General features: G+C 37.1%; 1 protein-coding gene across 2 annotated transcripts in view; it reads right to left on the reverse strand.

Annotated features, from left to right (window-relative positions):
• Window positions 1-202: 202 nt before the first annotated feature.
• UBQLN1 (ubiquilin 1) overlaps window positions 203-16,763 on the reverse strand; it is a 48,342-nt gene continuing 31,781 nt past the window's right edge. Inside the window, exons 7-11 of one of the 2 annotated variants that reach the window (XM_003810294.5) lie at window positions 9,428-9,570; window positions 6,592-6,675; window positions 5,267-5,382; window positions 4,112-4,280; window positions 203-2,192 (exon numbers count right to left, since the gene is read on the reverse strand). In XM_003810294.5, coding sequence (XP_003810342.1) covers window positions 2,040-2,192; window positions 4,112-4,280; window positions 5,267-5,382; window positions 6,592-6,675; window positions 9,428-9,570 — 665 coding nt within the window. In that variant the 3' untranslated portion in view covers window positions 203-2,039. The remainder of the gene's footprint in view (window positions 2,193-4,111; window positions 4,281-5,266; window positions 5,383-6,591; window positions 6,676-9,427; window positions 9,571-16,763) is intronic. The other variant, XM_003810295.5, reaches the window with a different exon arrangement.

Here is a 16,763-nt window from a genome sequence, read left to right on the forward strand (position 1 = left end):
TGGAGCTCAAGTCACCTACCTTCCCAGTGTGCTATCTTTTTATCACACCACAAAAGACTGTGACGTTTTAATTGGAAAACCTGAAAAATAAAGAATGTAAAATGTGACAAAATCTGGGGTAAATCAACTCCAATAGCCTTTAAAACACATGGTTAGCAAAAGTTAAAGACTTTTTTTCTTTCTACAAAAGAGGCAAGACAAATCAAGTGTAAAAGCTAGAGATTTATTGTTATTTTGTGATTAATAAATTGTCAAATTAGTTATGACACTATCCCACACTGAATACCACCATTTGCCAGTACAGAAGTTTTTAAACCAAACTGAGGCATGAAGCAGAAAGAGCAAAGACACATGAATACCCTTCTTAACAATCTCTTCTACTTATGCCTCCACCGTAACCTTTGTACTTGTTTTCCTCCTGGGGAAAGTGTCAGAACAGTGCAAGGACTGGTGGGTAACCTGGCCTCTTAACCTTTTTAATAGCAAGCAACATACAGAAGTAATGCAATCAACTTGTATTTCCCTTGATTTTATTGGTCTGAATTCATTTTAGGTTACTTTAACATTTTAATTTCCTGTAACTGTACATGAGAGAATATAATCACCTAAGAGAATACTGAACTAGAGTCAGCCAAATGTATCACTGACCCTCAATTATGTTTTAATTGGTCCTAAAGGAATGTACCACCCCAACAGTTTGGGAGTTAGGCAAACAGAATTCTTTGGGGAGGGAAGAAAAAGGCTATAAAACAGCCAAATGTACTCAACATCATTAAAACGGCTCTTTGTTTTTCACCCCTGAATGATACTTCTTTACTACACTATATGCACAGAAATCCTAACAGAATCTTGGTTGCCAGTATTATTTAAGCTGGCCCCATCCAGGACAGATTCCGCTGCCCCACCCCCCCACCCCGTCCCCCTTTCTCTGAGGCTCTGAAAAGCACAATATTTAACTATTTCTTAATAGAACTACCAAAACACTTCAGAAACAATTGGCTCACAACTCATTTTAAATTTGTGTATTGCCTGTGCATGAGAAAACAGATAAACCCAAAAGATAGTTCTATTTTTTTATGGCGATTAAAAATAACTGAAACATCAAGACACTTTTTCAGTGAAAGCAACATTTCAATTACAAATTTTAATGCCTGTTAAACTACCTATGGGAGAAGCTGAGAAGTCCTAGGCAAATGCACTTTGGGGTATACTACAGTGTTCCTTCAGTCTGCACAAAGATTAAGGTAATTTACAGTCAATCTGTGAATGAATGTTGAGACAATGTTACATTATGTGTCTGTACAATTAATTGTCCTTAAAGAGATAACCAGAATCAGCTTTTCTACTGTATTTTCAACAAACCTGACTAACCGGCACTTTTGCTGGGAGATGTTTGTCAAAGATGCTGTAAGATTCTATACAATTCGGAAATACTCAGCTTTAAGAGTATTTTCTTATCTTCACTTTTTTAGTTACAGGTGTTTTGCTCAGATAGCCTATTGCAGTATGTTTCCAGAAATGCAGTCCCAAATGTGCATACTCTATATTGTATACAAATAAAACAAAATTATCAGTAGTATAAATCTTACAGCATTGTTTGCAAAAATGCATGCCAAAGTCACAATAAGCAATACTGTACCACAAATTATAGAGTGCAAATGATTTGCTTCTTTTTAATGCTTTTATTCTACATAAATTACTACCATAGGCTAATGTTTAAAAAGCAAATAAACTGGACAGATGCAGGACAAAATCTGGTCACCCAACTATAAAAGGTGATGTTTTTAAAAAATTACAATAAATGCAGAAGTGATGCATGCAGTAGCCTTAAATGAAAAGCACTGATTCCCACTGTTTCAGAAAAGAAAAATACAGAAAAACCCACACATCTTACTGTACTCCACCTTAAAATGCATCATATTGGGTTTGTTTATAACAGCACAGAATTCCAAGAGTCAAAATGAAATAAAGCAGGTATTTTAAAGTTTAAGAGCCGTTATCAAAAATAAATTACATTTTTTCAAGATACAGAAATGCTGCTATGATGGCTGGGAGCCCAGTAACCTTTCAATAGCTGCATTGATATCACCTCCTGTTGCTATTAGAGCTTGCAAGTTTGCTTCACGGTTCAAAAATCCCATTGCACTGAGTTGTTCCAGTTGTTGCTGAAATCTGACTTCTGGATTCTGTAGCTATTAAAGAAAAAAAAAATTAATCCAACTCTAAAGGAAGCCAGTCCCTGCCACACATGACTTTCAAAATTTTTTAATTGCTTTTTTATAACATATGCTGATCTACTGAGCTTTAAAAACACTGCCCACCTCTTGAAACTAATCCAACATATTTAAAAGTCCATTAGCAGTTTATTTTAAATAGTCTAGTTTGTACCTAAATAATCATGTCAAATAGATCACGACTCTACTTTAGGGGAGGGGGAGAAAAGCTTAATAAACATCAACCATTATTTTAGAGGATCACGTACATGCAGAAAAACCTGTATGTGTGTGTGTATATACATATATACACACACACACACACACACACACACAGATAGTTCAGAATTAGATGATTTGTGTAGCTACTGACCAATTGAGTAACTATAAAAGCTGGTATCCTCATGTATAAAATTCTAAAGCTTCAATGATTCTTCGAATGACTGTGAGTTTAATTTTTGCACTGGACAGTCAATTCTTAGAAAAGAGCTTCAGTTTCAGGCCCAAAATTATACTCTTAATTCTGACATTTCAGCAGCATCAAATCTTTTCTTCAGAAATGAAGTTTAAAAAAAAAAATCTCCATATAAATGACCAATCAATCCTAGGCCTACCTGATAATTTGGAGGCTTGTAAGTTAACTTATGTCACAATTAATTCTAATACTCCAAATCCTTCTTTCTTATTTATTCCATGAATATTTACTGAGTACCTACCAAGAGCCAGAAACTATGCTACGCTAGCTTATCAGGAATACAGATATGTATGAGACAGAACCCTGCCCTATTTATTATATTTAGTAAAGCTTGAAAACAGAAAGCAGGCCAGGCTCACGCCTGTAATCCCAGCACTTTGGGAGGCCAAGGCGGGTGAGATCGCTTGAGCTCAGGAGTTTGAGACCAACCTGGGCAACATGGTGAAACCCCAGCTCTACAAAAAATACAAAAATTAGCCAGGTGTGGTGGTCTGCGCCTGTAATCCCAGCTACTCCAGAGGCTAAGGTGGGAGGATTGCTGCAGCCCAGGAGGTGCAGGTCGCAGTGAGCTGTGATTGCATCCAGCCTGGGCACTTTGTCAAAAGGGAAAGGGAAAGAAAAAAAAAAAAAGGGAAAGGCAAAGAGGGGAAAGAGGAAAAAGGGGAAATGGGGAAGGGGAAGAGGAAAGGGAAAAGGGAAAGGGGAAGAGGAAGGAGGAAAAGGAAAGGGGAAAGGAGAAAGGGAAAGAAAAAAGAAACCCAGAAAAGAAAACAGAAAGCACCTAACAGACCTTGAGACATTAAGAAGTTTGGGGACAACCTAATAAAACAGGTTTAAACTGGCGATCATCTTTATATAATGGCACATTATTAGTAAAACCAATGTATGTTTGTAGATGCAACCACATTATTAGGGGGTCCATATTCTTTAGCCATATTTACGAGATATATATATATGTAACACAAGCTACCGCAGGAGGTGGTGTCATGGGTGGAGTTAAGGTAGTTAGGACTTTTTTCCAGTCAAAAGACAGACTAGAATACAGCTGCCCTGGAGGTACTTGGGATAATCAAGTTTCCATTCCTCCCTAAGAACTTTTTTAAAGCAAAATCTATTTCAAATGATTTTCAAATAGGAACAAAAAAAAATGCATTTTTAAAGGCAATTTCTAAAAAATAAGACTTTAGGTTGTAGCATGTCTTCTCTACAACCGTAATAACGTTTCCTTTAGTGTCTCAGCACCAAAGTCAACAATTTTTGTAATGCCTGTTTTCTTACTCAATATCCTTAAGACTGTATTTTTCATTAATCTAAACACCTAAGAACTACTGCTTTCCTTTTTTCCCCCTTTTTCCTTCTTTTTGGAAATTTCTAAATTTCCAACATTAAGGAATACAAAACTTGAATGGAAAAGAACTGATACCTGAGGATTTACTCCAGCAAGAGCCTGCAGCATCTGCTGAATAAACTGCTGATGTCCAGGTTCAGTGGTTCCTGCTGTGGGACTTGTGTTTTCACTAGGTGTGGCGTTAGATCCATTAGTTCCCGAAGAGCCTCCAGTGCTTCCTAATGCCCCCAAGCCAGGAGTAAACCTACAGAAAGCACAAATAGGAAATATCCTAAGGTCCTGCAAAACCAGAAGCCAGTCCATAAATCAGTTACATTTTAATATAATATAAGCTAAGCCATCTTCTTAAAATAAGCCCTTTTGGCCTGGTGCAGTGGCTCATTTTGGGAGACCAATGATCCCAGCAGCCCAGGAATTTGAGATCAGCCTAGGCAACATTGTTGAGACTTCATCTCTACAAAAAATAAAAACAAAATTAGCTGGGTGTGCTGGTGCACACCTGTAGTATCAGTTACTTGGCAGGCTGAGGTAAGAGGATTGCTTTAGCCCAGGAGGTAGAGGCTGAAGTGAGCTGAGATTGCGCCACTGCACTCCAGTCTGCTCGATGGAGTGAGACTATCTCTAAAAGGAATTTAAAAAATAATAATAATCATTTTTAACTTTGAAAACCCTGACTTAAAAACAATCATAGCCAGGCACTGTGTCCCAGCTACTGGGGAGGCTGAGGTGGGAGGATCACCTGAGCTTAGAAGTTCAAGTTCAGCCAGGGTAAAAGAGCAAAAACCGATCTCTTAATAAATAAATAAGTAAATAAATAAATAAAAACGGTGGGGGAGAACCAGGTGCTATGGCTCATGTCTCTGATCCCACTTTGGGAGGCCAAATCTCTTGAGCCCAGAAGTTTGAGACCAGCCTGGATAACATGGCAAAACCCCATCTCTAAAAACAATAACAACAACAAATTATATATATAAATTAGCTAGGTGTGGTGGTGCACACCTGTAGTCCCAGCTACTTGGGAGGCTGAGGTGAGAGAATCCCTTGAGCCCGAGAGGTCGAGGCTGCAGTGAGCCACAACTGCGCCACCACACTCATAGCCTAGGCGAAGGGCGAGACCCTGTATCCCACCAAAAAAAAAAAAAAAAAAGGCAGGCAGAATAATACTAAATCTGAAATTCTCAGAGAAAGTAACCATTATACACTTTCATTATCTTCCCCAAATAAGCCTACCCTGGGATGAGGCCCGGGGCTTCCGTTGCTAATGTCTGTAAACCCTGCTGAATCTGTAACAAGGCCTGCATTGCTCTAGGGTTTGACATTGCTGATAGTGTATCAGGATTCTGCATCTAAGGAAGAAAGAAAACTAGTGGTTACAAAGGAATTAAAATCAGTGAACGTAAATTTTTAAATCTTTTCTCTGTTATGCTTCTGGAGAAAATCTAAAACCTTACTCCTGGACACTGGTAATCCATAATTTCTTTCCCAAAATAAACGCAAGTATCTCCTCTTTGACAGCAAACCTAGTGTGCAAATTATTACTTGACCTCCTCCTAAGTCCATCATGAAAGCCATTTCCATAATAGAAGAAAATCAGGAGCTACTTTGGAAGCCACCACTATTCCCCTTCTCCGACAGAAGATAAAGTATTACTTCTAAGACACAACCTCCAAAGGCACAATTCTTACGACGTGGATATGGTAAAAAGCCACATATTCCACCTAACCAAGTGTTATCTGTTACTGATATAACAATTTTACCAGTAAGGTACACTCTAAAACAACAGTTCCAAATTTGACGTTAATACATGTATCCTGAGTTTAGCTTTACTACTTCCAAATATACACCACCTGACTAACCAAAGATAGGCTTACATCATTACAATAGATCAAGGACACCAACCTTGGAAAATGGTTTACAGGTCTGAGAGTCATTTGCATAATACATGAGGCCCTAGAACTACCAGTTTCAAAACACCAAGACTGACTTCTCTTTTGTAGTTTTAAATAATAAAATATCATGGCAATCTCAAGTACTCGTTTATACTATAAACTTCCTTACTTCCTTATATGACAACACTGACTATTTTAATCTTACTAATCTCCCGAGTTTGAGGAAATGAGATCTACCCCTTGGGAAAAAAAAGCATTCTACTAATTTGGAAGAAAACAACCTATAAAATAGAATAGGGTAGCTCTTTCCTGTTACTCAAAATTAGTTAAACCATAAAGCGTAACATGACACAAGGAAGCACTTCAAAGTTAGTACAATGAAAGGAAATGGTTTATGGTACTAACAAAGCATTCAAAATCCTAGGTCCTCAAAAGCAAAAACAAAATGTTCTTTCCTCAGAATGTATGTTTAAGAAACATAAGCAAAAGGTCAGCAGTGAAATGGGACTCAGTGAAGATCAAGCTGAATTCTCTACGAATTGACAGCATTATTGGTCTCTATTCTATGTTTTGCTATCAGCCAGAGAAGAGCAAGGAAAAATGTTTATCATCAAATTTTTTCAAGCAAATCATTACCCAAGATAGCTAACATCTTGTCTTACTCACTTGTTGGAGGAAAGTTGGGAGCTGTTGTCTCATTTGTTCTTGAAGCTGAGGATTTCCAGCAAATAGGGGATTATTCAGCATCATCTATGGGGCAAGTGTTCAAACAATTTTAACTGGAAATATCTGAAACAAGTAATGTACCTTGTTTTATTCTATCTTCCCCCAAGTGCCTCAGCTGGCACTTAAAAGGGAGGAAGGTAGAACATAAATAAAAAAAGGAAAAGGGAAGATACTGTCCACAAGAGGGATCTCCAGAAGAACAAAAACAAAAAAATGAGGCATATTCTCTCTCAATGAGAATGGTGGTTATGATAATGACATGCAATATCCTAAAAAATAAAAGCAATCATTTTCTTAGGCTTTTCCTTGAACAAACGTGAATATATGCCATTGAAAGAAAAATGGAAGTAACTGGCATTCATGAAGATATATTTTCTACTACACTGGCAGAATAAACATAAACATCAATACATGAACTATGTAACATGGCTTGCTTAGAAACCTCAACACACAAGTGGCAGGCACAGAGAAAATCTAGATCTGAAAAGGACCACTACATCTACCTGCCTACTACAAAACAGCTAATATTAGGTCCAAAAAAATAACACCGCAAAACAGCAACCAACTTGCCAGAGAAATGGAGCAGCTAGGTGAAAATCAGTCAGGCCTAGCACCAACAGTCCTCTGGGAAAAGTATTAAAATGATTTAAGACCTAAAAGATGTAAATCCATTTGAGAACACCAAGATTAGCATCTGGATTTCACCTCACTACCACCAGAGATGAGAAAAGTGGCATCTCCTAAACTTCAAATAAACGTTAAGAATTTAAAAATCAGGATCATTATTAGTATGATGTCATATACCTGAAAATAAGATTAAAATACACAAGGAGCATAACCAGAGCTAATAAATTCTTGTAGCTTCAAAAGACACATTTTATATCATTTTCCCCAGGCGGAGTAAAAAGTCAACTAACAAGGATTTACTGATAGCCTATTTATCTATCCAAAGTCTGGGGAGGAAATGATCCTTGCCCTCAAGAAGTTAACCGTATTTAAGAGCAATGTAAATGCTGGTAGAGAAAATTCGCCCCAATTCTTGCAAAGTCATCTTTTAGTTAATTTCAATACAATAACAAAAGCAGATGTCAGACAACCTTTCAGGAACATACAGTATTTATTTCAAAGTGACCAGTAAGTTCACAGTAAGTAAACTCATACCGGCTTAAGGTCAACAAACCTGCTTCTTTATTGGTTCCAAATACTTATCATTAACATATTAACGAGGTTATCACACATATCTTTTGGAATTCACTTCATTTCATCTTAAAAAAGCATGTCATCTTAAACGTATCCTTTCACAGATAATCATCTTATTAGATATTTCTTATAACTTACCTGAGTGCTTATACCACAAGTTTTTACACTCAAGAGTCTTTTTAAATATTTAAAAATCAAAAGAATAGAAAAACCACAAATTTTAATCTGCAGATAACAAGAACATTGTAATAGTTTCTAAATTATCTGTAATAAAAGACATGCTAATCTAGTACTAGCAACATTTTGTTTTAGAGTAAAAAAATTGTATGTGAGTGCTCAAGTCACTTTACTAAAGTAAGATTATTACAAAATTGCTACGCATGTGCTTGTTAAAGTCAAATTTTAAAAGCAAGATGCACATTCAGTATTAGCCAAATACACACTTAAAATGGCTTATTATGGTAAATTGAAGCATTTAATACTAACAACTCAGTCTGATAAGTTTCATATGCATAAATCAATCTTCCATAAAATGTACCTCCAATATACAGAATCACAGACACAAAAATTCTTCTTAAAATTTGTTATTTCCAATTCCACAAATTTGGTGAGGGCATAAGTTATTACTGAGAATTATACATCAAAGATACGTGAATCAATATAGTTTTAGAATTTAGAAAATAAAAACCATTCATTTGACTTAAAGCTTTTAAAATTTAAGGGATGAGATTAACTATAAAGTCTTCCAAATTCCTGACACACTACAGAAGCCGTTTTTAACGAACAGCAAATATAAACTACAGATTATCAAGGTTTATTTCACATTCTCCGTGGTTTTTCAAGCCCTGTGGTATGGAACCTAGATAGTACCTAGGCAACTTGAGGGAGAAAGGGTTATCAGACGCAATTATCTCAAAATCTCTAAGGATGAGGCCCCAACCATCGGTACTGTCTATAAAGCTTCCCAAGTGATCCTGAGTGTTCAGCCAGCATTAAGATCCCCAATTTTCTTAGCTGTGGTCTCTTTAGAAACAAATTAGAAAAAGGAATACATTAATAAGGGACCTGTATACGATCTTCAGCAGGGGTATCAATAGTTGAAAGAAGGAGAACATTGTTCTGACAAATTTCCGTCTTTAATAAATGCTATTTTACAACTGCCATTCTAAGCATGACTATTATAATCTGAGTGATCTACTAAATAAAAGTATTTCAAATGTATTAACATTGCTCTTAATTGCTTTCAAGATTTACATTTCATTAAGTAGTTTATCTTCAAAAGAGTGGGCATTCCAGAACTCTGTACTTGTCTCCTAACTCAACATACGTAGAAACAAACTAAACCTGCACTTCTTTCTAGTCAATGAATGGCAGAGATAAAGTTGTTTTAATTACATATGAAGTATTAATTTACTGCAAAGAAACACACGGTCTAAAAAATTGGAGACACAGTTTACTTATTTTTCTAGTATATTAAGATATCATACACAACACAAATGTGCCAAAATCACAATTACTAGATTAGGTTATTTTAATTCACACTGCACAGTCTTTTTCAATACAATTACAAACTCACCTGTGCAGCAAGGTCAGGATTCTGGCTTAGTGACTGCATCATGCTTCTCATGTAGGGGGCAGACAACATGTTTTGCATAAGTTGTGGGTTTTCAGTTATTTGTTGCAACAAGCTCTGCATTCCTGGTGTGTTGAACATACTAGCTGAAAGTTTGTTTTTAAAAAAGACATATTAAGGAAAAATACTTAAACAAAAGTTAAAGCTTTAAAATATAATATGCACTGTGTTTAATTTCACCAAGTACAAATCATTATACATATTATCTATCAACTGAACTACGAAAGAACTTTAAAACTAAAACATCTCTAAAAGTACATGCCCAACATATACCAGGAAAAGAGGACTGATGAGTTTAAACATTCTGCATTTACAGTAAAATCTTGTCTAATGAAGAGCTAGCTTCTGAAGTCAACTTAAGGCAAAAATTACGTATGGTCAAAATTACTGCTGAAAAATTCCATAAAGTGAAAAGGACTGAGCCAACTTTTCCTCCAAGACTGCAAAGAATTAATTAGAATCATATTCGGCACTTAATATTGCCCACCCTTATGAAAGAAGGAAGCCTTCATGCCCAAGGCAACAAAAGATGTAATGCCTCCACCCATTTTCACTGTGTACTGCCACTCACTGAGTAAAATGGTAGGCACATTTAACATTTGAAACCATAGAGCACAGTGACTCCAAGCAGTATCAGGAGCCTGATTACCTGGGTTCAAATCTAATCTAACCCATGTGATCTTGGGCAAGTTATCTAGCGTCTTCATACTTCAGGTTCCCCATCTGTAAAATGGAGAAAGCAGTATCTACTTCATAGGGTGGTTGTAAGAAAATTAATGTACAAAGCACTTGTTATGATTATTGTTTTTCCTTTTATTGCCAAGGGCTACAGCTGAATTTATGTGAATTCCATATGTGATGACAACTGTATATTTAGGCAAATTTTCTTTGAAAACTAAGTTAATTTGCTTGACTTACACCTAGATTTTCAACTGCCAACTAGACACACTCAAACTCAAATATATTCTCAAACTTACTATGCCAAGTCAACTCATTAGGTTTTTCATCTCCTTTCTGCTATTCCATCCAGTTATATCAGGCTTAAGACATCTGACTCTTCTCACTTATCTTTCTAGTTTATTATAATTCTGTTTTTAATAGTTCTTGTTTTTCCTATTTTCTCACGTTGTAAATTTTAACTTAGTTTTTTTTTCACATCCTAGAGTCCAACCTTGGAGATACTGTGGGTTTGGTTCCAGACTGCTGTGCAATAAAGCAAGTCACACACATTTTTTGGTTTCCCAGCGCATACAAAAGTTGTTTGCATGATACTGTAGTCTATTAAGTATGCCACAGCCTTCGGTCTAAAAAAAACTCTGCACTTAAATATAAAAATACTTTATTGCTGAAAGCTGCTAACAGTGAGTCAGCTGGTGGTCGCTAAAGGTTGGGGTGGCTGTGGCAATTTCTTAAAATAAGACAACGATGAAGTTTGCCACATCAGGAAAACTTTGTTGCACTCTATGCTGTTTGACAGCATTTACCACAGCAGAACTTTCAAAATTGGAGCCAATCCTCTCAAACCCTGCCACTGCTTTATCAACAAAGTTTATGAAACATTCTGAATTCGTTGTCATTTCAACAATGTTCACGGCATCTTCACTTACAGCAGACTCTATCTCAAGAAACCACTCTTTGCTCATCTACAAAAAGCAACTCCTCATCTGTTCAAGTTTTTTCATGGCATTGTAGCAACGCAGTCAGTGTTCATGCTCCACCTCTTTTTTTCTTTTTAAATTGAGATGGAGTCTCGCTTTTGTCACCCAGGCTGGAGTGAGGGGAGTGGCACGAACATAGCTCACTGCTGCCTGCAATTCCTAGGCTCAAGGGATCCTCCTGCCCGAACCTTCCAAAGTGCCGTGATTACAGGTATGAGCCAACACACCTGGCAGGCTCCACTTCACATTCTAGTTCTCTTGCTATTTCCACTACTTCTACAGTCCCCTCCTCCACAGAAGTCTTGAACCCCTCAAAGGCATCCATGAGGGACAGAATAAACTTCTTCCAAACTCCTGTTCATGTTGATATTTTGACATCCTCTCCATGAATTAGGAATGTTCTTAATGACATTGAGAATGGTGAATGAATCCTTTCCAGAAGGTTTTCAATTTACTTTGCCCAAATCCATTAGAGGACTCACTAAGGCAGCTATAGTCTAATTAAATGTATTTCTTAAATAAGACTTGTAAGTTGAAAGTGCTCCTTGATCCATGGGCTGCATGCAGAATGAATGCTGTGTTAGTTAACAGGCATAAAAACAACATTAATCTCCTTGCACATCTCCATCAAAGCTCTTGGGTGACTACATGCACTGTCAATGAGCACTAATATTTTGAAAGGAATCTTTTCCTTAGCAACGTCTCACCAGTAGACTTAAAATATTAAGTAAACCATGCTGTAAACAGGTGTGCTGTCATCCAGGCTTTTTTTCTTTTTCTTTTTCTTTTTTTCCTGTTTACAGAGCATAGGCAGAATAGATCTAGCATAATTTTTAAGGCCCTAGGATTACTGGAATAATAAATGAGCACTGGCTTCAACTCAGTCACCAGACACATTAGCCCCAACAGTCAGCCTTTCCTTCGAAGAACTGAAGCTAACAATTCACTTCTCTCCAGAAATGAAAATTCTAGATGATATCTTCTTCCAATAGAAGGTTGTTTTTCACCTACATTAAAAACTGGTTGTTTCATGTGGCCACGTTCCTTGATGATCTTAGGAGATCTTCTGGATAACTTACTGCAGCTTCTACAACAGCACCTGCTACCTCACCTTGTACCTTTACGTTATGGAGTTGGCTTCTTTCCTTAAACATAAGCCAGTCAACCTCAGCTACTTTCCAACTTTTCTTCTGCAGATTCCTTACCTCTCAGCTTTCATAGAATTAAAGAGAGTTAGGGCCTTGCTCTGGCTTAGGCTTTGGCTTAAGGGAATAGTGTGGCTGGTGTGATCGTCTATCCAGATCACTACAATTTTCTCCACATCAGCAATGAAGTTGTTTTGCTTTCTTGTCATTCATGTCTTCACTGGAGTAGCACTTATAATTTTCTTCAAGAACTTTTCCTTCGCATTCACAACTTGGCTGTTTGGTGCAAGAGGCCTAGCTTTTGGCCTATCTTAGCTTCTGATATGCCTCCCTCACTAAACAAGATTATTTCTAGCTTTTGATTTAAAGTAAGAGATGCAGGAGTCTTTTTTTATACTTGAATACTTAGAGGCCACTGTAGAGTTATTAACTGACCCAATTTCAATGTTGTGTCTCAGAGAATAGGGAGACCCAAGAAGAGGAAGAGAGACAAGTGGAACAGCCAGTCAGTTGAACAGTCAGAACACATACATTTACTGATTAAGTTTGCCAGGTACAAGGTGGTTCCTGGTACCCCAAAACAATTACTAAAGTAACATCAAAGATCACTGATTACAGAATCACCACAACAGAATAACGAAAAAGCCTGAAATATTGTGAGAATTATCAAAATGTGACACAGAGACATGACGTGGGCACATGCTGTTGGAAAAATGGTACTAACAGACTTGCTCAATGCAGGGTCACTGCAAACCTTCAAACTGTGAAAATCACACTATCTGTGAAGCACAACAAAATGAGGTATATCTGTATTCTAAGATAGGCTGGCAAATAACAGCCTGCAGGACAAATCTGGCCTACAACATGTTTCTGCTAAGCTAATAAGTTAAAAATTGCTTTTATGTTTCAAGGCCAGGCATGGTGGTTCACACCTGTAATTCCAGCACTTTGGGATGCTGAGGCGGGTGGATCATTTGAGGTCAGGAGTTCAAGCAGCCTGGCCAACATGGCGAAACCCCGTCTCCACTAAAGATACAAAAATCAGCTGGGTGTGGTGGTACACACCTGTAATCCCAGCTACTGGGGAGGCTGAGAAGGGAGAATCGTTTGAACCCAGGAGAGGAAGGTTGCAGTGACTCAAGATTATACCACTGCACTCCAGCCTGGGCGACGACTCTGTCTCAAACAAAACAAACCAAAAAACCAAAACAATTTTTGGTCGGGTGCAGTGACTTACACCTGTAATCCTAGCACTTTGGGAGGCCGAGGCAGACAGATCACCCAAGGTCGGGAGTTTGAGACCAGCCTGGCCAACATGGTGAAACACTGTCTCTACTAAGAAAAAAAACAAAGAAATTAGCCAGGTGTGGTGGTGGGTGCCTATAATCCCAGCTACTCAGGAGGCTGAGGCACGAGAATCTCTAGAACCTGGGAGGCAGAGGTTGCAGTGAGCCGTGATCATGCTACTGCACTCCAGCCTGGGTGACAGGTCGAGACTCGGTCTTTTAAAAAAAAAAAAAAAAAAAAAACCTGCTTTTACGTTTTTATTTTTAAATAGTTAAGGGAAAAAAAATCCAAGATAAATATTTTGTGAAATGTGAAAACTATATGAAATTCAAATTTCAACGCCCATGAATACCATTTTATTGGAACAGTCATTCTCACTTATTGTCTATGGGTGTTTTGCACTTTTACAAAAGCAGTGAGTACTTGCAACAGAAACTGTCTATGGTACTGTCACTCCTTCATACTGTTATTTGTTTTGTTTTGAGACAGGGTCTTGCTCTGTCTCCCAGGCTGGAGTGCGGTGATGCCATCACAGCTCACTGCAGCCTTAACCTCCCTAAGCACAGGTAATCCTCCCACCTCAGCCTCCCAAGTAGCTGTACTACAGCTGCACACCATGCCCGGTTACTTTTTGTCTTCTTTGTACAGGTGAGGTTTCACCATGTTGGCTAGGCTGGTCTCAAACTCCTGGGCTCAAGCAATCCACCCACCTTGGCCTCCCAAAGTCCTGGGATAACAAGTATGAGCCACCATGCCACACCTGGCCTCCTTCGTACTGTTGTTCAGTATACTACTACAAAACACAGTGAATCAGTTATACTCATGCAGCACAAAATCACTGCAGCATTAAAAAAAAAAAAAATAACCAGTATATACCAATCATGCCAGAACAAGAAAAAAGGAAGAAGGAGAGTTACAAATGTCAGGTTTTTAAGGCACAGTGGAATATATTTTACTAAATGAGATGGCAAAACTTGTGTTTCTTATGCAATGACACTAAAAGAATACAACATATATAAGCACTGCCGGACCAACCACTCATCACAATACTCCCCACTCACAGAAAAGCAATGGTCAGAAGAAATATAAACTTTAGAATGAAATATCTCATCATAGCCACTTTTTCACAAAAAATAAAAATGAAAATAAGACTGCAACCAAAGTTAAGTTTCCAAGTGGCTTGTTAGCCAAAGAAAGCCAAGTACTAGTGATGACTAATTTAACAGTTAATTAAATCTTGATTGCAGTAACCAAATGTGTCCAGAGAAAATAAAACTCACTGAAGTCTACTCGGCTCTCAGGAAGAACAGTTTTTCTCAGAGTTAAGGATGTCAATACTCAAATTGAAAACAACACAAATGATTCTGAGTGCTATTTCTAAGTTCTTGATAAGCTGACAGATGTTACTGATACTGCTCAATTGTATGGGGAGTCAATGGTAAGTCTGAAGTGGCCGGAAAATTACCCTCTATAAATAGTCTGAATGGAACAACCAGGGTAAGACCATTTTTTAAAAAGTTGAGAAATAAGAATTTGGTACAACTTGAAGTAGAATCTGCTAAGATGTGCTACATCTCATGGCAGCAAAAACGTGCAGAATTAAAACGACTTAGTTGGACATATTTTCAAAGCATATAAAAATGTAAGGTATTTAAAGACTATAGTTATTGACTGTCTTATTCATCAGTAGGTACTCTGGAAAATATTTGGATCTATCATGTTACTGAACCAGGAGTATCAATGAGGAGCACTGTTAACTCCTGTAAACTTAACCAGTCAACTTCATGAATTTTTATTAACAATAACTCAATATTCTGACATGCCTAACCACACAGAAGGTTGATGGTGGCTTAGCAGAGGTAAAGTTTCATTGCATTATTTTATTAGCTCATGTCAAAGATTAAAATTTTAGTAAATGAGAACCACTACCCTGCCAACCCTCCAACAACCAAACATTGAATTACTATATGAATTCGTTTTTGTTAGAGACTTGGTAATGCTTATGCATGAATTCAACCTAAAACTACAAAGCAAAGCAGCATTTATGTGTGATCATACTAAGTCATTTTGACAACTAAAATTGTTTGAATCACAAGCAATGTCAAGGTGCTTTACAGACTTCCTATGCCGTCAAAAAAAAAAAAAAATCACAAGAAGCAAGACCTCCATTCTCACAAATTTGCAGATTTAATTTTGAGCTCATACCACCAGCAACATTTTTCAGACCTCAATGCAAATGCAAAGGCAACTGACATTTCAAAGTTCACTTAACTGTGCAATTGAGGAGCTACTACCTTTCACTTTGAAGTGATTAATCTGAATGTAATGGCATGTTAAAAACAACATTATCTAATGGAATTCTATAAATGCCTTCCACACTGATAAATATGCTATTAAAATCAAATGCTTTTGGAATGAGTACGTATTTTGAATAAAGTCAGTCAAGTCTCACTACATATCAGTATTAACAGATGAACTTTGCAATTTTGGTAAACAGAACACTGAACCCCAATTATGCAAAATGTTATTCCCCCAAAGAAGTCCCATTCCTCTTATCAGTAGATACAAGGAAAATATTGTAACTAAATATTACCAATTTTTTTATTTTTTCAATTAAAAAATTTGTGGGAATTTGTTTTGTCTCTTGATGTAATACATTCTCCATTTTGCCTCTTGGCCAGCAATACCTGAAGTATTATCTGACCCTTCACATGAAAAATCGGTCAACTCCTGCTCTAACACTTCCTTACATTCTAGAGTAGGTGCTTACAGGACCAAAGAAGAGTCAAGAATTTCATCTTTACACGTGTATGTGTGCATATATGTATGCATCAAATGTCACAGTTGAGTAAGAATCATAATACTGTACAAATATGCTGACAATCTGATAGGCCAGCAGAGTAAGTTCATTCTTGCTATTTCTTGTTTTCCCTTGATGGAGATATTAACATGAAATGTTAAAGTATCAAACCATTAAGTATCTGAGTAAAAGGATGCAAAACTGATTTTCGGTTTTTGGTTTTTTAGACAAAAGTTATTACCGTAGACAATCATGGTAAAGGGAAAGAAAACAACAGCTTAACCAGTAAGGAAATATGATTAAATCTTTGCCTGCTCTATACCCTTTAAAGTAAGAACATTGCAACCCTCTCAAAAGATTGTTAGTATCAAAGTAAGGATTAAGTAGAA

This window comes from Pan paniscus, chromosome 11 (genome assembly GCF_029289425.2).
Source record: "Pan paniscus chromosome 11, NHGRI_mPanPan1-v2.0_pri, whole genome shotgun sequence".
Lineage (NCBI taxonomy): Eukaryota > Metazoa > Chordata > Mammalia > Primates > Hominidae > Pan > Pan paniscus.